Genomic DNA, 23,345 nt, shown 5'->3' with positions numbered 1-23,345 from the left:
TCATTAATCAAAAGTAGCAGCTTTTCACATTCTTACGCAGCTTGAAGAACGTAATCGTTTAGATACCTCGGTTTGACACTTTGACGAGTTGAATGTCGAAGAACTGCTTGAACTTCTTGACATGCATTATTCACTCCTTCTTCGTCGTCTTGAGCACCGTGATTACCCGTGTTGTCTTCAATCTCCTGTTCTTCATCATCGTAACCGTCATGATCATCATTCTCTTCTTCTTGATTGTTTACTACTACGGGTCCATCACCAGTATCTATAACCTCTTCCCACCTCATGTGAAACATCCCTGGACTCCCACTTGATGCACTTCGTCAAACACTACATCACGACTCACTACAACTCTTCTTGAAGTCAGATTATACAACTTTATGCTTTGGACCCTGGCTCAATTCCAAGATGCACTAGAGGTTGTAACCTATCATCCAATTTCTTTAAGTTTGTAGCTTCAATCTTTGAGTAAGCTCGACAACCAAACACCCTTAGATGGTATAGGTTTGGTTTCTTTCCTCGTAAGCTCTCGTAGGGAGTTTTGTTCTCAAGTGCTCTTGTTGGTACCCTGTTAATTATGTATGTGGAGTGTCTAACTGCTTCCCCCCACAAATAATTAGGTACCTTCATTTCCTTGAGAGTGCTCCTCGTCATCTCCATTAGTGTTTGATTCCTTCGTTCTACAACACCTTTATGTTGTGGCGTGTGTGGTGCCTTTTTATGTGAGCAAATCCCTCGACAACACCGAAACCCGTTACCCGACAGTAGAGAAGTTCGCCCTGGCAGTCGTCACTTCGGAACGAAAGCTCCAACCGTACTTCCAGTCACAAACCATCACTGTCCTATCCAATCAACCTTTGCGATCTATTTTGCACAGTCCGAATCAATCTGGACGATTAACGAAATGGGCAATCGAACTCAGCGAGTATGACATCAAATTCCGTACCCGCCCAGCTGCCAAATCCTAAGTGTTAGCTGACTTTTTAATTGAACTACCCTTGGACGGTGCCGAGCCAACCCCGTCTGACCCGACAGATGGACAGTGGATCGTGCATGTCGACGGTGCGTCCTCTCATCTAGGTTCCGGTGTGGGCATTCCGTTAACATCTCCGACCGGGGAAATTTTGGAGTAGTCCTTCTGGCTTCGGTTCCAAGCAACCAATAATGTCACCGAGTACGAAGCACTCATCGCCGGACTCAAACTTGTCCGCGGGATGCAAATCAAACGAATGAGGGCTTTTTGTGACTCTCAACTCGTCGCCAATCAATTCAGTGGGGAATACGATACCAAAACCGAACCAATGGCCGCCTACCTCAACGTCGTCAGACTTCTGTCCAAATATTTCGACGAGTTCGAACTCATTAAGATACCAAGAGGGGAAAATGCTCCGGCCGACGCCCTAGCAGCACTCGCATCGACATCAGATCCTGACCTTCGACGAATCATACCAGTTGAAAGCATTGATACATCGAGTATTAAGGAAACTCAGCCGGTGACCTGCCACGCACTTCATCAGCCAAACGAGATCAGAACCACATGGAAGGCTGCAACGTCAAGATGAGACTTCGAACCTCCCTCTGACAAGGACAAGACGGATTGGCGAGTTGAGATCCACGCTTATCTGGCAGACGACGATGTGCCAACAGACAAATGGGAAAAACGACGGTTGAAGACAAAGGCCGCCTACTACACCCTGAAGAAGGAACATCTACTCCGGTGGACCGCATTAGGAGCCTTACTCATTTGCCTACACGGCGAAGATACCGAACGAGTCATGATGGAGACACACAAAGGAGCTGGAGGGAACCATTTAGGAGGCTGGGCCTCAGCACTGCGAATCAAGAAGCATGGTCACTACTGGCCAACAATGATATCCGACTACGAGAAGTTCATCGCCAAATGCAAGAAATGCCAGTGTCACGCTCCAATCATTCACAAACCAACCGAACTGCTATGAGCCGGCATAGCCCCGTACCGCTTCATGCAATGGGACTTGGATATCATTGGTCCGCTACCCGCGTCAAGACAGAAGCGCTACATCCTTGTCCTCACTGACTATTTCACCAAATGGGTCGAAGCCGAGTCCTATGCTATGATCAAGGCTAAGGATGTGCAGATGTTCGTCTGGAAATTTATTATCTGCCGACATGGATTGCCATAAGAAATAGTTACCAACAACGGCTCGCAGTTCATCTCCCTCCAGTTCGAAGACTTCTGCGCCAGATGGAGAATCAAGTTAAGGAAATCAACACCGTGATACCCCTAGGGGAACGAGCAAGCAGAAGCAACAAATAAAATAATACTCGACGGCCAAAAAAAAAGAATGGACGCCAAAAAGGGCGCGTGGGCCGACGAGCTCGACGGAGTTCTCTGGTCTTACCGAACAACCCCGCGCCAAGCCACAAACCAAACCCCATTTTCCTTGGCTTACGGGATGGAGGCAATGGCCCCCGCCGAGGTCGACAGCACGAGTCTTCGACGAACAATACTTGTCGCTAACACAAATCTCAACAATCACATGATCATGGATTGCCTAGACGAATTGGAAAAAGAACGTGACAAAGCACTCTTGCGAATTCAGAACTATCAACTCGCTGCAGCCAAGTACTACAATAAGAAAGTACATAACCGGCATTTTGACGAAGGAGATCTCATGCTCCATCAGCCAAGCCAAACGCTGGAAATATGGGAGCCAATTGGGAAGGACTGTACCAAGTATCCAAAGTCGTACATCCCGGCGTATACGAGCTGTTAACCATGTGTGGCGAGCCAGATCCTCGGTCTTGGAACTCGATGCATCTAAAGCGTTTCTATTACTAACTGGAAGAAGATGGGGGAGGCTCAGCCACCCATAGCCTGCTGCCCAATCCGTTTACTTTTATTTTCAGTCAAACTATGTAATGTGAACTACGAGCGGCTTGATCCCTCCTGATCGGAGGGTACGTAGGCAGTCTCGTTCACGAGACACAGCTGCCGATAATACAAACTTTCTTTCTCAAGATCTTTTGTTATTTACCTCGCATCCGTAGGAACGGTAAAAAAAACAAAAAAAGCCGACCACTGCGTGTCGCATCTATATAATTCAAGCCGAGTCGCTACTCGCAAATTCATGGGTAAGCCGACCATCGCGTGTCACACCTATATAATAAAAACCGAGTTTGCTACTCGTAATAAGAAAGTAAGCCGACTTCTGTATGTCGCACTCGAACGAGAAAAAATCAAGTCGCCACTCGTAACCTAGGGAAAGCCAACCAATCGCGTGTCGCGTGCCGAGGAGTTTCAAAAAAAAAAGGAGGGGGAAGTGAAGGACTTCTCGCCAGTACCGTCTCGGCATTTTCTTTTACTTTAACCCTGGCATTGGTTGGCTCGTCAAAATCAGGACGAGCAGATCTATTCTCGCCAAAGTTGGCATCCTTCCTTCAAGAACACTAACGTCGCCAGTAGAATTTCGGACTCGAAAATGGAGTTCGAACTTACGACGTATTGCGACCTGCAGCGAGATATTCACGACGTATTGCGACCTGCAGCGAGATATTCACCTTGCTGTTACAAGTGTCACAACGACCTCGGTCGACCCCGAGGAGAAGCTCGTGCGATTAAAGAGGAAAAGTAGAATAGTGTGAAGAAATTTTTGAAGCAAAACAACGATACGAGTTAAGCAAAAATAAGGAATCCAATGTGAAAGGAGATCGTCAAATAAACGTAAATGAGTTCCAACAAAAAAATACAATGCCTTAACAGCCCATCATCCACTACATCACGGGGATAAGTTCAAAATTAAAAAAAAAATATCAATCACTCATCAAGGGGCGACAAGACCATCCACGGGAGAATTAACGCCGACCTCCGGGGCATTGGGTTCAGCTGATGGAGCGACGGTCGAGTCGTTCGGCGTGATAGGAGTATGGTCAGCCGCCGAGTTGCCTGTTGTAGCAGGAACAATACTGTCTTCCTCGACTTTCTCACTGGACGCATGCTCCGATCTATTACCTTCACCTCCTTCAGACTCTGAATCCGAATCGTCTGCGACACCTGGGGAAGGAACCCACTTAAGAGGATCAAGAAAAGGCTCTGCAAAAACGGAGGAAATGTCGAAATCCCCGGGATTGAGATTCGGGATGTCAATCTTGAGGATTTCCTCCTTTAGCCCAGATGCCACAGCGGCAACCCTCTCATGTACTTCATCAGCCAGAAGGGAGATCTGGCCATCGGCAACCAAAGCCTCTAGCATGTGCATGTTCCCCAAGGCCTGGTTATACTCGAGTAACTTCGGGCGAGATGCTTCAACAGCCTCCGCTTGCGCTTTGTGACAAACCAAGATCTTCTGGGCACGGTCGGCAACCCTGCGATAGGCAGTCATCTTTTGATACCGACTGAACCCACGAAGACAAGCCTTAAGCCTCATCATCTCGGAGTCCAGAGTGATCTGAAGATGGGCGCAAGACGCCTCTGCCACGTTGAGTTTCGACAGAAGAGCAGCCTGTTCAGAGTTCGCCACCTCTCGCTGACGGTCCAGCTCGGAAATCCTCCCGCTCAGTGTCTTGTTCGAGCGAACTTCCTCTTCGGGCTGACCCTCAAGCTTCTTGACTTGCTCGACTGAGGGACCTGAAGGAGCAGCGGACTCCAGGTCGTACACACACCTTTCATAGCCAGAAGCGAGACGATTGATGCGACCTATGAGCTGCGATGACCACAAGTCAGAAATGGGAACTTAATAGAGAAAACAAGAAATAGGGAAACAATTGTCGAATTGCGAACCTCGAAGGCGGTATTCGCCAGATCGATGATCTTATCGCCATCCTTCATCCTCTCGATTGGCATAAGACGACCAGACCCAAAATGGATCTTGCGAAACAGCTCAGTGCATGCCTCATAGTCATTCGGAAAAGCTCGGGTAGCCAAAGTATGAAAAAATCCCACCAATATTCCACGGTCCTCTGCCGCTTTGACGGGTCCGATCGATCCAGAGATTGATCTGCCCTTTTCTGCGAAGGATTCAAGGAATGCTTCTTCTGACGGCTAGAGTCACTAGTAGGATTTTTCCCTTGGGAGTCAGTTCCAATGGGGAGAGCCAGGAGGTTTGGTGGGTTAGGAGACGATCGCGATACCTGCCTTTTGCCAGCGCGAATCTCAGCCGAACGAGAATTGCGAGAAGCCGGAGGGGATATCCGTGACGAGTCAGCCCCGGAAGGGCGAGTCTCGGATTGGACCTCGGGGCGAGAAGATGGAGAAAGCGCAGGGGGACCAGACGCTTGACAATAGCGAGCCGACACGTTGGGAACATCCAAATTAAGTCTCCCCATCATACTAGCTGCATAAAGGATTCAATTTCTTCAAAAAAAAAAAAAACTCCGACCTTCTAACAAGTCGTCAATGAATGCCTTAGACAAACCAAAGTAAAATTCGACTATTACCTGTCGGTCGAGGAACCTTCTGCTTTCTTGGACGACCTCCTTTCCTCTGTCCAGAGCCTGGCCAAATATACGGACCTACTGCCCGTATTGCGTCAATATCAGCTCAAAACGTAGGAGGATAAGGAAGAAGACACCGCGGCATGACAACTGCAAAGAAGCGAACGGAGTATATGAAAGACGTGAACAAATTACAAAGAAAGATGAACTACCAGGTGAAAGGTTTCACCCATAAAATAAAGGGATCGCAGGATCCTCGACGACCCCTGGAACCACTGTTAAGAAAAAATATGACCCTTCCCAATTGTGGGTCTTCCCTTTTGCCCCTTCGACGAGCAGAGGGGGTCGCTAACTGACATAGGAAACTCCGGGTTTCTTATTTCTGTCAGACGCTGTTAGGCGGGTAAGCTCTTCAAAATGATCAACCGAAAGTTGAATCCCTGCTCTCTTCGCCAAAATCGAGATGCCAACCGCGTTTCAGAATGTAGTCGGAGCGAACTGAGAAATTGTAATCCCGCATTTGGAGAAAAGTTTCTCCGAGAGACAAATGAACCCCTCGGGAACATCCCAAGGACGTTGATCGCGTTCGGAGATAATGATGACAGAATCGACCGGGCATTCGCCGATCTGAACCGCCTCGAGAGCCGATTTGCGTTTAGAGGAAGACCGGGGAACGAAATAAAGGGCATGCTCCCTGGCTCCTGAAGGGTCGGCAACCGACGGGAGAGATCTGTGCCCAATGATGTGATCCGCCCGAACGATCATGTCGTCAAAGTCCTCGTCGATAAGGGAAGGAATCTGGCATGGAAGGGCTGACGAACTCGGAACGGCCACACCGGAGAAGATGCGACGTTGGAGTTCGGCCAAAATTGTGTCGTCAGAACTAGTCGACGACCCCGAAGAAACGAGACTACCCGTCGGAGATCTCGCCACACGACGGTCCGATCTAGTCGAGCCGCTGGAATCAGGCGAGGTGTTATGACGAAGGTGGCTCGCCGCCGAAGAATCAGACGAACTGGACCGGGGGGGAGGCCACATAAAGTCTCAAGAAAATAAATCTATAGACGAGCTAGAAGATGAGGGAAGAAAGTACCTGGGACGACGAGCTGAGGAAACAATCGATGGAGAGAAATGAAGCCAAGATGAAGAAGAGGTGGGTATTTATAGAAGGGAAAAGAGGATTCCCGAAGAAATCATCATTACAACTCGAGGATCGAAGCGATGTTACGACTTTCGGACGTCACGCGCATCAAGATAAACGCGTGACGATGTGACAGTGCTTTTTGGGAAACGGGAAAGCTCACGTGCGACTCTCTAATTTCCCAATACTTGTCCGCATACCCTTCAAGTGCCCATCGCTTGCCCACCTCGGATCCGACTCGTCGTTGAAGACAAAGGCTTGAAGCTTACGCAGCAGCCAGGGGATCACTAGAAGACATAGAGTTCTCCGCATAACCGCGAACTGAAGATGGGGGGAAATACTGTTTGGGGTGGATCTCACCCCTACAGTAGGGCCAACCCAGAAAAGGCCCAAAAGAATTGATAGGTCAAGAAGGGCTATTTTGGTCTTTTCAGATGACGAACCGACATAGTAATCTATAAATAGTGATTGTACGGCGTACAGCGAAAGGACACACGAAAAACGGAGGGGAAATTTGTATGAGAGAACAGGTTCTCGAAGTATCGATCTTACGAGCTCACAGTTTGTCAATTGTTTCCTTTACGTCATTTTATATCTTGTCGTTATCAATTGTAGCCTGACTTTTTCATATATAAAAGAGAACTTCGAACCTCTACACCGAACTAAAATAGTCTAATTGGACCGATTTGGACATCAACGGCCATGTTGTCGAACACGCAATATTGTTCTGATGTAATTATATGAATCTGTTTGAATAGTATATACTACTAAAATTTATCAATAAATCTCTTCTAATGTACAAATCTTTTGAATACTACTTTAAATTGACCAACACATGCAGTTCGTACATATATACAAGAAAAAAAAATGTGCCTATGCAAGAAAAAAATGTTCGCTTACGCCTACGGCATCAAATTCTATATAAAAATTTAGGAGGTCATATTTAGAGTCTTCACATAGTAAGTTTTCAGATTTATATACAAAGCAATATGTAATGTAATACAGTAATAGTATGCATGTATAAATATGCACAACTTACCCAAAAGTGTAACTAAGAGTACGTAAATTCCTCTTTGGTTCTAATTTATTTTTAATTTAAATTGGGTCATTGTAGCTGTTCACTAGAAGAGGGGTTTTCTCTTTTTCCGAAAGTAACAACAACTGATCCTTCTCTTCGTTTGCTTTTCCCCACATCACAGCGTAAACCCCCAACGTTATCAAAATTCCTCCGATCAAACTGTAAAATGAAGCAAAAATCGAAAAAATGGTTCTGTTTGTAAATTTGTGTATAAAGGCTATTGATTCACATACCATCCGAGATAGAGAGAATCGTTGAGAAAAACTGCGCTCATAACCACTGCTATTAAGATCGACAATGGCTTAAATATCGCCAAATACAAAGGTCCTTTGTGGCGTACTGTCCACGAATGAATCACATAGTATACTGAAGTTGTTATAGCCTGAAATAATTTATAAAAGACTATATTAAGATTACAAGGAAAGAATTTTGTTATATATATATATATTTAAAAATAGATAACCTAGTAACCTACCATAGTTACAATTGTTATCAAAGTAATATTGAAATGAATGATCCAAACGCTTGGATTGTTCTTTTCGACTACTAGTCCAATCGTCGTGGTCACGATTGAAACACATACAGTGTAGAGGAAGGAGACTGTGAATGCTGCTGGATATTGACTCATTATTTCTGCCTGTCCAAAAAAATTTATATAGAATAGAATATTGGAACAAAATTGCAACTATATCTAGTTCGAGCTTTTATCGAAATAGAACAATCTAAGAGAATTTGATTTAATAATTTATTAAAGTTTCCAACCATGTGAACCAAGGTTGATATGTACTTGTAAGTTGTTATCCACTTAAACATCAGGTTTTGAGATTATTATATAAGAGTCAAGAGAAAGTGGTACCTGGAGAATGAAAGAGACTGAAACGAAGATGTCTCTTATAGTTAGAAGAGCACCACCGATGAGCCAATCAGATTTTGAAGATGACAACGATGGATAAAACTGACGGAAGTTTACATACGGCAGAGAAGATGCGACAAAGACACGTGGACCATGGTAAAGAACCACCACAAGTGCGCCTATTAGTGACAATATAGTCCCCATCACTTTCGCTACACTGCTCCTTTCTTTGAATGATACTTTTTCCATCCTTTTATTTAAATAATTGTGTTACGTTAATCCAAAAGAAAAAGAAAGAATCAAAGGAAGTTGAATATGGTGCTGTTTTTGAAAAAATAACGGAGTTTATTTTAGTGCTATTTTAGAATATTTTTGTTAGTAAAAAATTTTGGTTAGAAAAATATATTATTGAATATGGTGAAGTAAAACCAAATATGATCCAAGTTTTTTTTTTTTTTTTTTGTCATCTGAAAAAAAAAGGCAAAAAAAAAATAGTTACTACATATCGACACGTGAACATTTTATAGACTATAGTAAAGAAATGTTACTATAGTCTGTTCTAAAACTAATCTAAAATTTGCAAATATTAAGAAAAAATAAATAAAATCAAACCTGAAGATAATGGCGAGGATAAAGGTAAGAGCAGGAGTGATATTGCTAATGGCGGAGGCTAAGGTTGGGTTGCTGTATTTGATGCCTATGTATCCTGTGATCACATACATAGATCTGTTCTTTTTTTTTTACATGCCAAAAATCATAAATTATATTGCCCCAAAAAAATAAATCTTATATTAGCAACACTTGAAGGAAAATAATTCCATAATTTAAAATTTTGAAACAAAACAGATAGTGTTATTTGAATATTACCCTAGTAATCCAAGAAGTACTATTTTACAAAGTATTGAGAAACTTAGTGGAGGAAGTGATCTTAATCTGTTTTAAAAAAAAAAAACAGAAACAAACAACTTTAATGAAGTCAATAAAAAAAAATTGGGTGTGAAACGGTTTTAAAGAATAAAGTTATTAGAAACCTGTTGGAGAAGATAAAAGATGGCAGAAGAAGGAGAGAAGCTAGAAGATAAGAATAGCCGAGGAAAGCATAAAGGTTAAGTCCCTTTGAAGTTGCTACTTTGAACAGAGTACTTATTCCGACCACGCCGGTTTCGACTGCCATCATTGCCGTCAAGAACACGGCCTCTCTCTGCCAGAGACTTACTGTTTTTGCCATTATTGGAAATTATAGAAAGTTTGGTGTGGTTTGTGAGTCTTCAATTTATTATCCCTCTTGTTGCTTTCTTGATGTTACAAATAATTATATAACGAAGTGATGTTGGGTTCAATAATTATTATTCGTTTCTTGACTATATTAGTATTTAATCTCCTAGTCTTTATTTTTTTTCAAGTATACTATAGAAAGGTCCTTTTAAAAAGGACTACTATAGACTATATAGGCAGTATGCAAATTCATATCATATATTTGAGCTTAATTATCTCAAAGCTGACAAAGATATAGCAGTCAACCATCAAGAAATCATCAACTATTTCACCGGGGATGAGCTCTATGGCTATTCTATTAAGTAAGGATCAACTTAGTCCTTAGGCTTAAGCTAGAACTGCTCCTTCAATCACATCGGATTCTAGTAAAGAGATGGGCCTTCTCGTCTGATCTCTGCATCAACAGGAATGCAGGAAAAGCTTCTTCTCGCCCTAGAGTCCCTAGCAGCCTTAAGCCTGCTACGCCCCTTTAGTTGAAATGGTTGCTATATAGGTCAATTGAATCTTAGCCAGTTTCTTCTTACTCCTTTTGTTCTCATTCCCGGCCAACCGTGCCATGAAGAGTCGAGCAAGAGTAATCACAGCTTTATCTCTGCCTTTGCAGCTCCCATTCCTGCCTTATAAAAGCTTCAATCTACAAAAGTAGAACTACTGATGACAGGTCTGGCCTACAACTGACTTGATTTCAGACTTACTGGCTGAAGAGCAAAGAGATATCTATTTTACAGTAAATTCCTCTTAGAATAGTATCCCGCTCTTTATAGGTTTTGCTACCTTGAGACCAACGAGTGTATTACCTGGAGCGAGTAATAGAGAGGACAGAAGATATAGACTTTTTCTTTCCTTTCTGGCTTGACCATGAGGCAATGACTATTCAAATCTTACAGGAAGCAACCAATGTACCCCGCCTTCTAGCTCTTAGACTTTTAGAAGGGGGTTCCTCCGGCGCCTTGATCCGTTAGTTTACTTTTCATTTTCAGTCTTGTAAGTTAGTTATGTCTTTCAAGGGATATCACCATCCCCCACACCTCTTATTGGTGGAAGCGCGGGGCGTTGCAACCATCATCCTTGGACCCGGAATATAGAGTTCTTCCCTGGTACCTGGAGGATGGAGAAGAAAAGGCATTGTCTTTCCTTGATGGAAAACTCTATGGTATAGCTATCATTAACGGAGGAAATTCTCCTTTCACACCTTGATCTTTCTAGGGCTATTTTCACTAAGTCGAATCTGTGGACTGAGTGGCTAACTATTCTAGGAGTGGGGCTCTTCTTTGTATCGAGAAAATCTTTTGTTAACAGTTCAAACTCCCTGGCACCATCCCCTGAATAAAGGGCTGGGGGAGGTTTGACACCCTCCCAGATCACTTGAGCACAAAGCTTTAAAAGGAGCAATAGTGGTCCTGCTAACGAGGTACTATGCCCGGTTGGTGGACTTTCCTTACCAAAGTGGCAACACAAAGGTTTGTTCAGAAAGCTGATAAGGGTATAACAACCTTACGGATTAGGCAATACCTAATCTTACTGTTCTTCGTCAGAGCCGGGCACCGTCCATCACGTGGCGTTTGTCCATGGGTCAAGGAGAGTAGAACCGGCAGGGTCCTTCTTAGTGTTTTGGGGTACATACCAAAAGGTTTGTCATTTTATACCGATTGATTGGCGTAGTGTTTTTGAAGACACTCGGTCACTCTGGCGTTTCCTCATTCGGATCGCCTTAGTGGCTATTGGGCTCGTTAGTAAAGAATCAGCGATTGTTTGTCACGTCTTAGCAGGCAAAGTACTTAGAATGTAAAAGACATCACGGGACCCTTGTTTGCGTATTATTGTAAGTCTGCCTTTACTTAGTATTTATTTCCGACCCGATTCCATCGCTAAGTCGAATAGAAAGCAAAGACCTTGAAGAAAAGATCTTTCACCTGGATTCCATCTATCCAAAACCCCGCAAACGCTTGGAGTTGGATCCACAACAAAACTCAACCGTGGTCGTCCAACACGATAAATTTTGAACTTACACCGAATTGCGAATCCCATGCAATTGAGATTTTCTAGTTGAATTCATTCACAAAACCCCGGGAATTTTAGATGAATCACTCCATAACGAAAAGTGCTAAGGTCCTCTCATTTACTATTTGCGTAAGTTAGTTTTTTCTATAAAAGAGGGAAAAAATGTATGAAAAAGTTGCTAAAACTCGTCTTTTTTCGTTACTTTGATCGGGAGGTAAAGATGTATTTATAACCTTGTTTGATTCTGACCACATGCATTAGGCATCTGTTCAGCTATTACTCACGTTAGCAGAGGGAAAACATTTCTCGAGTTATGTGTACTGATGCTATCTTTATTTTGTGTTCAGTGTACCGGGAAAGATATCCAACGGGCTAGGTTCATGATTGAATATTCTGCTGGCGTCTCTACCTAATGACGAGGTGAGGAGAGGAGAAGTTGAGAAGCAAGTGATTTGAGGAGGACCTAGAATAAGATCAAGTCGAAATATCCAAATTCTTGAAATATAAAATTTCGTATGAAATATAAATAAATATCGTTAAGAGAAGATATCTTTATGTCCCCCCCTTTTTCGTTTTTTCTCCCATGCTTTTGTTGGTCAACAACCAACCACAACTTTCTATAGTTCTTCACTACTCCTAGAGGCTTGACGGAGTGAAGCTATCTGGAGGGAATCATTTTGTTGAAATCAATTAATCAAATCATGCAACGAATCTTTTTATTTGATGAAAATAGTCTTAATTCAAGTTCCAGTAATACATCTTCTAGAACTGCGGGTCAATTCACTAACTTTTTGAGTGTTCAAGCGTCCGGTACTCGGGATGCTTTTGCTGGTATTTTTGAAGATCATCCAGGTCTTAATCCTAACGTTGAGCATGTAGTAGAGCTGCAATGTCTGATACGCGAGAAGTTTGAGGCATTGACGCAAGATCCTGAAAAGGCCTTGATTATGGCCGGGTCTTCCCACGGAGAAAGCGACAATATCCCTTTTATGGAGTCCATTGTAAATGATTTGACCCAAAACGGAGTATCTGGGGAAGCCTTTCAAAAAGCTCTGAATCTAGTGGGACAGTCGGCGGCCTCCCCACTTGACCAATTTGAGATTGTCCCATTGGTTCCTATGAATATCGGAAACTTCTATTTCTCATTCACAAATCCATCTTTGTTCATGCTGCTAACTCTGAGTTTATTCCTACTTCTGATTCATTTTGTTACTAAAATGGGAGGAGGAAACTTAGTCCCAAATGCTTGGCAATCCTTGGTAGAGCTTCTTTATGATTTCGTGCTGAACCTGATAAAGGAGCAAATAGGTGGTCTTTCCGGGAATATCAAAACAAATGTTTTTCCCTTGCATCTTGGTCACTTTTCTTTTTTTGTTATTTTGTAATCTTCAGGGTATGATACCTTATAGCTTCACAGTGACAAGTCATTTTCTCATTACTTTGGCTCTCTCATTTTCTATTTTTATGATTTTGAGCTTCATTTTTTCAGCTTTTTATTACCCGCAGGAGTCCCACTGCCGTTAGCACCTTTTTTAGTACTCCTTGAGCTAATTTCTTATTGTTTTCGCACATTAAGCTTAGGAATACGTTTATTTGCTAATATGATGGCCGATCATAGTTTAGTAAAGATTTTAAGTGGGTTCGCTTGGACTATGCTATGTATGAATGAGATTTTCTATTTTATAGGGGCTCTTGGTCCTTTATTTATAGTTCTTGCATTAACCGGTATGGAATTAGGTGTAGCTATATTACAAGCTTATGTTTTTACGATCATAATCTGTATTTACTTGAATGATGCTATAACTCTCCATTAAAGTTATTTTTTCTTTTAAAAAGATTTACAATTGGAGAAAAGCGAGGGATGGATGTCTGAGCAGTTGAAAGAGTCGGTCTTGAAAACCGAACTATTTCTAGGAATATCGGGGGTTCGAATCCCTCTCCATCCGCGAAGTCCTAGGTTCTCTCTTGTCGCCTGATAAGAACGAATCGGATCGAGACTCGATTGATATGATAAATGGAATGGGTACCTTGTGTTATGATTTTGTTAGGACTTTGTCTCCCTTCCATTGGCCCTCCTTGGAGAGTTAACAAACATCCTTAGCCTGCAAACAAACTTCCAATCGACAAGCAAGAAATGAACGGAAAACTAGACTTTCAGCACCTGTACGAAACGAAGGAGCGAAGCTTGCTTAGTCTCTTACTCGAAGAACGGCCTCCGAGCCTAAGTACGTACCCAATGTAGCTTCTGTTTAATTAGTATTCCTTGTTTGTTTGTACTGATGTGCCTGTATCCCGTCTGTTCTGCTTGGTTCATTGTGTTTTTCGTTCCCCTGGCTTAAAGGACGGAACCACCGAGGAATACCGGTTAGCAGCCCTAGTAGGATGTATATTGTGCTTTGTTCCCTGTCTCTTTCTTTCATCCTCCGAGTAGTTCTCTAAGCCTAATAGGAACATTGCTAGGTCGGTCAGTTTGTGTTTCTTCAGCTTTCCTCTATCTTCCTTCTCTCAATCGTTCAGATATTTGTTTACATCGGTATATGTAATGGACATCTTATGGGTTCTTCTGTAGTAATCTTTCGACAGTTCCCGGTTAAACCTTTACTTTCACTCGGAACATACGGGGTGTTGGCTTCCCTGTAATTTCGTGTAAGGAAGGTTACTAAGTAAGCTAAGTCCTGTCATAAATTAATCCTAGGAATGTTTGTTAGTTGTTAGTAAGGTAAGCCATGTCAGTTGGTAAGAAAGTAATCCCTTCCAGAGTTGTAAGGTTAGTAAGCTTTCCCCGTTTATAGGAATGGGTTTCTAAGCCTAGGAAGTCTAGAAAGTTGTGTTGGATTTCCCTGGTTCCTTGTTCCCCTGTTGCCCTAAGAGAAGGGCTGTTGTGATTCTACGGTTTAGAGCATTTCCAAGATAGCTAGTTAGCTCCTAATAGCTCTTAGTAGATGGCCGGGCACGTCCCAACCACTTTTCTTGATTCCTTACCAGCCTTGATAAATGAAGAAGTAGAGATCCCTATCCAAACCAGATAATCTTTTACCGGAACATACCTTGTTCTATTATACGCCTCAGCCTTTCGCTAATAATACAGCAAAACCAGTAACTGAGTCGACTATAGTAGCATTTGATGCGTCACCTTCCCTATGAAACTCTTGACTTTACAGTAGTTGTGGCATTCACTTCCCTTTCAGAGTCTGATTCCGATGCTAATTATCCATTTGATGGGGAATTGACGGCCCTTTCATTGACAGTAGTTCATTCCACTGAAGAGGGAATGCTTGTAGCTAGACGAAGAGCTTTTGCAACAAAATCATTGACTTTCCTAGGAACCTCATTGACTGATGTCAAGGTTTCTGCCTCAGCAATAACTACTAGAGAAAGAACAGCAACTTTCGTTTACTGATCAACAGACTGGTACAAGTGTTGGAAGAGCTAGAGCGTCTGATGCTATTGAATTCACTTCTGACTGCTTTCAACTAGTAGATAAAGTCTTTCGTTTAGAGCTGATACCACAAGGTTTACTGCAAGGAACAGCAAGGCAAGGAACCAGAAGGGAGATGTACAGGTGCAAAGAGCAAGAAGGAATAAAACCCCCGAGAGTGAGCAGTGGGAGTCAGATCCGAGGGATTGACAAAGAAGTTATGTTGGGAGAGACAGCTTTATGAATAGAAAACACAGTAGGTCGTTAGTCCTCGTTCGGAGAGAGGTCCCCGTCTTTTTCTAGGCCCCTATCAGGGTATAGGCCAGAGCTTGCTTAGAGAGCTTCCTTGTTGGGAAAACACTCGAAACAGAGGTCCGGAAGAACTCGACTAAAAGGACTGAATTGGACTTTCCAATACAGCAACTAAAGAAAGAACAGCTGGCCTTACCGGTGAAGCCTTTACAACTTTCGAGACTTATTCAGCTCCTGCTAAACCATTCGTTACCCCTCCTTCTGTCTTTCTGGCTGGCATAAGAACCTGTCGGAGTCCTCTTACTGTAGATGGCAAGGAATCACGTATGGAATTCCTATTTCTTCTTTTCCAAGAACAACGACATGCCGTTGAATCTCTTAGAGGAAGGCTAGAAGAGAGTAGCTTATTCCCTAGAAGTCCGATCGTATAATATCCAAATGTTTCCCCGGAGTGGTTCAAGCTTATGTGACCAAAGCTGGAAAGAAAGATTCTTCTAAACTTTACCCAAACCCAATGCCTGACCATTGATGGTAGAGCGGTCAGTATGATGACGGAGAGGTCCTGTCTTCAAATCCTAGGCGGGGTTCCTTAGAATGATCATATTCACGAAGATGGCATCGAAAAGCTAAGGTAAAGGCAAAGCTACTCCACCTTCAATTGTAACTAGCCGGGCATCAGAAAGAGCACTAGGGTAATGCCTGTAAGACAGAAGCACTTCCATTTTATGGGCTCTCCAACTGGCTCAAAATAAGGTCTGGGAGGAAAGGAGAAAAAATTTCTCACTCCCGGAAGTTTTGGTAAGGACGTCAAAAATATACGTCCGAGGGTTCAATTCAGTGATCGGATGCCCCCGAACTAAAGTAAAGATTTCATACATATCGAAAAAATAGCTAGATACTATGTGGGACCTCTTTGAGAAGCTCTCACTGTTCATACATTCTTTCTAATTATTCGTTTTACCGGGAATACTATAGTGTAAGATTCATTCCTTTGTTCACAACAATTGCCCGCAAGATGTTTCTCTCTACGTTGGATGATCGGAGATCCACGGATCACTGACAGTATCTTCTTATGGCTAAGCGTCTAAAATACTTGACTATATCGAATATTTCTCTCCTAAAGTGTTTTCCCTTTGTCGGAAACAACCTCAAGCTTGGAATGGATCTTACACTATTGGTTTACCGGCCTACGCGGATCGTACGCAATGTACCTGACCTAGATTGCGAGGCACTACTTGGGCCCTAGCTTCTCGATGCCAATTCCGTAATGAGGCTCTTCTTCGATTAAATTGAGATCTGATTTTCTTCTCTTACTCAATTATCGATTTCTAGATTGAATAGGAATGGGTCAGCACGGTGCAGCGGCAACTGAAATATATCTAAACGGATTGCGTGGTACCCCCGGACCGAAGGAAGGGCTTAAAAAATGAATTGAATCAATGAAATGTTGCTTGGTCTTCACTGAGAACTTGAGTAAGGAGTAGATTCTTTTGAGATAACTCAAAAAAGGCTTTTTTTCTAGGCAATCGACCATTGCATCTGCATTTAACAAAAAGATGGTTCCGCTCGCCACAAGCAAGCCCTTCCCTTTACAGGGAAGCTTTCACCCTTCCCCATCGTGTCGAGTAGCCTCGAATAACTCTCTTCTCCCTCTTTACTTTCGCGTACTCCTCTGTCTCTTTCTTCTGTCCTTTGTCCTTCTCTTCCGAGCAGTAGCAGCAGCGGGAGAGTCGGTAAGTCAATTGAAAGAGATGCTCATCTGCTCTGGTTAACTCGGTAGAGTGGCAGGCGAAATCCGTCTCTCTTTATAGATATAGAATAGGCGGCTAGTCACTTCTTACTCGTGTAGTGAGAAAATCCTTCTTTTTTTCATGATAATAGTTTTTGACTCTTTATTTTGAAGCAAGGTGGATCTTTATGGGAACCGGTAAGTAGATAGTTAGAATCGTATTCTTCTTTCTTCTTGATTGTTTGCACGTTTGTATGAGAATAAAGCTCATCTCCTTTGGTAAGCACATATAGGGTATCGAGCCCTCGACGCTTGAGAGGGCCCCGGGGAGCTCTTCTGTGATAGGCTCCGAGTTCCTGACTCTACTAGGCAACTAAGACATTAGATGAGGGAGTTCTTGTCTGTTTAGCGCTCTGTAGTTCATAGATTGGATATTGAACTCTCCGAAGATGAGTCTCCCTCGAGCCTTACTTCCAAGCACTGCTTCTATAGTCAACAAAGAAGTAGGGTTTCAGACTTCGTCATGAGTTTGACCTTCTGTTCTAAGAAAGAATGCCTGAGCTTCTGTAGCGCGAAGACAAGAACTAGTCAATTTATTATCTCCAATCTGGAATAACCTTCTTCCTCCATCCATACACTGACATCAGTTACTGAAAACCGAGATATGGGCATAAAGAAAATAAAACTCTTTGCTTTGAATAGCTATCCCGTCGTACTCAAAGGATGAAGGAAGTGAAGTTGAGTTTCCTGCCTCTATCTTCTAGTTATGTACCTTATAGCCCACCTAGTCCCCCTTTTGGGAGGAGTAGTGCCAGTAAGGGTAAGACTCTCATATGATCATTCCTAGTTTCCAGCCATCGATTGAGTTGCAGTCCTTTGCTCAACCAGTTACACCCTTGTTGAATTGGACTTTTTTCAAATTGACCCTTCAAGAGTCTTACAGCCAAGTCTTTCTTTGTTTAGTTCAAAGAGGAGTAGAGGGTTTGCTGGGAATTCCTAGTGGAAAAAGATCGTGAAATGGCAATGGCTTTTATTAGTCAGATCCGCCCTTCTTGGTGGTCGTTAGCAGCTGCTATTTGAAATCCATTCCCGCTGCTGTCGTCAACGGTAGAACTCTTCGGGCATCCGTCCGTTCTTGCTTCTGGAGTTCAGGAGTGGATTCGATTCGATCCGATGAGAGAGATCAGTAGGGGTCATCCCCAAGTGGACGAGCAGAAAGAGATCCCTTGGATGACAGGCCTGGGGCGAAAACTCTTCAAAAGTTCTAGCGCTTTCAACCCTCGAACGAAAATTTGATTGATGAAACAGTGGATTTCGCCGGATCTATAGAACAAAATAGTGACTTTTGAGCCAATGATCCCTATCAGTAGTGATTGATTCCCCTTGGAATCTTAAAAGTCCATTTTCTATTAGCCGAGGTTTGCCATATAAAATAAATACCATTGAGCCGGAGTGGACTGCTTTCGATTGACAGGCTTTTAGTTGAAAAGAAGCCTAAGAAAGCGACTGAACATCGCCTTGGGACAGAAAGAGAGAGAAGGGCGAGTGAAGACTTCCAGTTTTATGGAATAGAAGATCCAGATCTTGGAGCACCTAATCAACCAGTTGAGGAAGAGGAACGAAGGTACTCAGCCTCCTGGGGCAAGTGGGAGCGACACACTGAATGAACCAACTCCAATGGAACAAGATCAAGAAGAAGCTACGTAAAAGTGAGCGTGGTAGAATCTCTCGTCGTTGATTTGAGATTGAGGGAGATCCGGGGAATCTTATTCTGTCACCCAAAACGACCACTCCTTCTGTTGGAAAAAGGACTTGCCCTATATTGAAATGAAATCGAAACGAATGGAACGCGACAGAGCACTCCCTATCATCAGGTAGTGCGCGCCATTCAGAACTATGATATCGTCTTCTAGTCTATTCGGCAGGTCCAAGTTGTTTTGGTCTTATAAGCTCAGGTTCTTGAGTTTTGGGAATTTCCTTCCATTGGCCGGTTCAAATTCAATACGGATGGTGCTTCCAAGAGGAACCTTTTCTTGCATGGTGCTGCAACGGGACATTCTGGTAAGTCGGGTGCTGGTGGCCTTTTTCGAGACTGTTCAGGAACATGGATCTATGGGTATACATGCAAAATAGCTTTCTCTACGAGCCTACAAGCTTCACTTTGGTTTAGCTTCCAACTAAGGCTAAGGGAGTTGTTTCCATGGGATTGAGTGAACGAGCTCATAGCCCTCCACCCGTACCGCAAAAGCGCTAATTTATATAAAAAAGACCGGGAAAACGTGAATCTATCCCGAACATTTCCTAAAATACTGGATAAACTGACTCAGATCGGTCTCCCTCAATCGAGAGGCTCGCTTGCTTCACTTCAACTTCATAGAAGAGGGAAGGAGCTATGCAGAGGGGTGATTCCGGTGGAGATGGAATGAATGCATTGACAATTCCGTCTGATCTGTCTTATTCGTATATCTTATTATGGGTTATTTGCCTTAACAGAATCATTAGAAGGCTTTGGGCGGGGAAACCCAACTGCAAGACCAGAGGCTACTGAAAGGAAGATACTATCTCTTCTTGAGCTTCTGATTGACATACCGATATTGATTCAATAAAAGTCCTTAGCTCAGGTGAGACCTAATCCTATGTTTACTTTTCATTCAAATCAGCTTCCTGATGACTAAAGAAGACTTTTTTTATCCTAGCGGTTGTTGGTCCAACGACTCTACTTCTTTCTTTTTAAATATCGTAAGAGAAGAAGGTTGACAAGAAGAATAATTAGTCTCCTGTGATTGTAGTTCAATCGGTCGTTTGTCTCTAGAAGAAAGAAGCCTACTTGTAGAAGAGAAGAAGCGGGGTAGAGGAATTGGTCAACTCATCAGGCTCATGACCTGAAGATTACAGGTTTGAATCCTGTCCCCGCATAAAGAACAAAAAAATAATAGAAAAAGAAAAAATGGGATTTGAAGAGTCAAAGTAAAATAAATGATCATTCGGTGGGGACTGCTCCACCGACATTGGAACGAGGCCAACCGCTGCTTATCACAACCTCTGGTGCCTGTGGAGGTTTGACCTTGGCGCCGATGAGGATTAACTATGTGAGGATTAAGGTGTCGGACGTCATCCGCAACGTAAAGATCGTGGTGCACAGTGTGTACTTGCCATTTCCACATATTAATCCTGTGGCTGCAGCTTACGACAGTATCCTAGGAGGCTCAGAAGTCTCAGGAGGAGATCAGACAATGGACAAAAGGATTTCGATCTTCGATCTTCGTTACCATTCCAAAGTTAATTATTTAGCTTTCGATTAAGTGAGTGTTTGTTTGCTCAAACTCAGACTAAAATGCGACTATATGCCTTCCCGGTAGAAAATGACCTCTGTGGCGGGATTTACTAGGTCAAATTCAACGGGACCCTAGCCTGCAGTCATCAACCGGTCCGCCTCCGTGAATGAGAGTAGGTCCTCCTGATCCACGAATACTGTCTGTTTATTGCGAAGGGAACTGGGTCAACACAATTCCGGCAGTTAATCGACGGGAACTGGGTCGATTTATTGCGAAGCATCCGAAGCATAACTGCACACTCACACGATCTTTGCCGAGAGATAGGAGCATTCGGTGGAACCGGTGAACTACACTTGCTTCTGGATAGATGTGTGGGACAGAGGGCTCGTGGAACCTTCTGCCCACCCTTCCTCCTCTGCTTTGAGAACTGTGTGAACGGAGAGTGGGCAGAAGGGAAGGAGGTCCTCACATAGAGAAAATCATGGAATGGGTCGAGATAGATGACAGCGCCTTTTTCCTCTCTTCCTTGCCGGGAGGGCAATATTCTCTTATGGTCTTCACCTCCCGCCCGGCCTGGAAATTGAATCAAGCCCTCTTCTTTTTGATCCATTCATTTCTACAAGCCCAGAGCGTTGCCTCCCTTTTATTGCATAACCTAAAAAGCTATAAGCAAAGTACCAAAAGCGCGCTCCGCCCAGTGACTAAGAAAGAAATTGGTTTGCGCAACAATTAAAGTGATGAGGTCGAAGGAAGTAGGGCTCCTATTGAATGAAAGGCTTTCCCTCCCTCAGAAGAAGACTAGCTTTCAATACTAGTTCTTACGTTACGCTGCCATTTTTCCAATATCATTGAATAGCATGGCCTGGGGCTCAAGTAACTCAAGTGGGAGAGCCGTGTTATGGGTGACCATATTGCACGGTTCAGAGAGCACTTGTGTATGTGATGCAAGTGAACATGTACGAAAAAGCTGTCGTAAAGTTTCGTTTTTCGTTCCGTTTTTGAACCTATCTATGTTTCTATGGCCCAAGAACACGCTCATTCTTCAGCTGTAGAGAAACTTTTGAATTGTGAGGTACCATTACGAGCTCAATATATACGAGTGTTATTCCGTGAAATAACTCGAATTTCAAATCATTCACTTGCTTTAACTACTCATGCTATGGATATGGGAGCATTAACTCCGTTCCTGTGGGCTTCTAAGGAGCGGGAGAAATTGTTGGAATTCTATGAAAGAGTCTCGGGAGCCAGGATGCATGCCAGTTTCATACGACCAGGTGGAGTGGCACAAGATCTGCCTTTTGGCTTATGTCGAGATATTGATTCCTTCACACAACAATTTGCTTCTCGTATCGATGAATTAGAAGAGATGTCAACCGGCAACCGTATCTGGAAACAACGATTAGTGGATATTTGGATATCAATACTGTCACTGCACAACAAGCAAAGGATTGGGGATTCAGTGGTGTAATGTTAAGAGGTCGTGCGACATGAAGACATTGATAGCAATATGGGGGAAGTTTCCATCAGGCAACAATGGTTCCGCCTGACTCTACCTAAGCATGCATATTATGTAAGTGAAGACTTGGTGTGAAGCCTTGGAGCTTACGTTAGAAGAGCAAAAGGCCCGGGGCTAGGGTGAGCTGGAGGGGGACAGCGTAAGTGAGCGAATGTGTGTAAGCCCAGTCAAAGATGACTGTTCTAAACGGGGGGAGCCACCCACCTTTGAATGGTGTTGGTCCTACGGACCGTGAACGGATTTTGCCTCTGGCCTCTAGGCACATTGGAACCGCGTGAGTTCACCGGGGTGGAGTACGGTCCACCAAAACTGGCATAGATTAAGTGCTATTGATGGAACATGGTAAGCCTATCTTTCTCCATATGGAAGTGCTGCGAGCACTAAGAGATGCGGGTAGAGGAAGCCTCAAAAAGCGAAGGCCTTGTGGCTGACTGGGATTTTTCCTTGATCAAAGCATATCAACTCGAGTTCTTTCTTGTTACCAAAAACTAAAGTTGGTCGAATGGTTTTTTTCCTGCCCCGGAACGTCGAATGAAATAGGAGGTCGGGTTCTCTTTCTACAACCCTTTTGATATGATAGGCCCGGCTACCTTTCCCTTATCCCTTATGATTAGGGGGCTGTTAAGCCCAAGAACGACCAGTCTTGTGGTGGTACGGAAGGAACGGACTCCGCGAACGTCCCGCGCCCCGGAAAGAAAGTCTAAACCAGAACCACATTCCTTTTGCGTGCGGATGTAGCTAAGTGTCTAACTCTATTGGTCATAGTTTCCTGCTGTTGCGGCTGGTGCTCGTTTGCGCGCGCGTGAACTAACTCAACAAATAAGGAAAGGATGCCCGGGGAGGCATCTGAGAATGATTCGAGCCGTATGAAGGGAAACTCTCACGTACAGTTTGTTTGTTTTGGGGGGGGGGGCAGGAGCCCGACAGGGTCCCCAACTGACTTGGCCCGGACCTAAGTTAAAGTGAATTGGTGGGCCTACCCATTCCAACCAGGGGTATGCTGGAATTCGCGAAAAGCAGCACCTTACGATGTTCATGACCAATCGGATCTTGACGTACCAGTATGTACCAGAGGAGATCGCTATGATCGTTACTTTATCCGTATCGAAGAGATGCGACAAAGTCTTCGGATCATTGTGCAATGTCTTAATCAAATGCCTAGCGGCATGATCAAAGTAGATGATCGTAAGCTATATCCTCCATCACGATGTCGAATGAAACTATCCATGAAATCGTGCGTCATGTGAAACGTAGATCATCGCCGTTTTTAACCGAGACTCAGGTTAAGCTCCATCTCGGAACCTTGTGGGTTAGGAGTAAAGCATCACGGGGTTGGAGCATCTCATTGGGCGTAGAGAAGCATTAGGAACCCCAATTTATTTCTTCGGAACCGTT

General features: G+C 43.5%; 2 protein-coding genes across 7 annotated transcripts in view; one reads left to right on the top strand and one right to left on the bottom strand.

The window, feature by feature from the left end:
- The first annotated feature begins 2,324 nt into the window (after positions 1–2,324).
- On the top strand, positions 2,325–2,756 carry LOC147942291 (uncharacterized). Its single transcript, XM_087456003.1, has one exon. It carries the CDS (start codon positions 2,325–2,327, stop codon positions 2,754–2,756), a length of 432 nt encoding a protein of 143 aa, XP_087312129.1.
- A 4,686-nt stretch (positions 2,757–7,442) lies between these two features.
- Positions 7,443–23,345, bottom strand: part of LOC104790459 (WAT1-related protein At3g28100) — a 26,539-nt gene continuing 10,636 nt past the window's right edge. For 2 of the 6 annotated variants that reach the window (XM_087455918.1, XM_087455919.1), the window contains exons 4-8: positions 9,097–9,190; positions 8,488–8,734; positions 8,107–8,268; positions 7,865–8,013; positions 7,443–7,790 (exon numbers count right to left, since the gene is read on the bottom strand). In XM_087455918.1, the coding sequence (XP_087312044.1) occupies positions 7,649–7,790; positions 7,865–8,013; positions 8,107–8,268; positions 8,488–8,734; positions 9,097–9,190 (794 nt within the window). In that variant the 3' untranslated portion in view covers positions 7,443–7,648. Of the gene's footprint in view, positions 7,791–7,864; positions 8,014–8,106; positions 8,269–8,487; positions 8,735–9,096; positions 9,216–9,351; positions 9,418–9,515; positions 12,167–23,345 lie in introns of those variants that run through there. The other 4 variants (XM_010516218.3, XM_019246663.2, XM_087455920.1 and 1 more) reach the window with 4 other exon arrangements.

Source organism: Camelina sativa, chromosome 6 (assembly GCF_030686135.1).
Source record: "Camelina sativa cultivar CO46 ecotype springtype chromosome 6, ASM3068613v1".
Classification (NCBI taxonomy): Eukaryota; Viridiplantae; Streptophyta; class Magnoliopsida; order Brassicales; family Brassicaceae; genus Camelina; species Camelina sativa.
The sequence above is the reverse complement of the archived record's forward strand: the minus strand, read 5'-3'. Positions and strand labels throughout refer to the sequence as shown.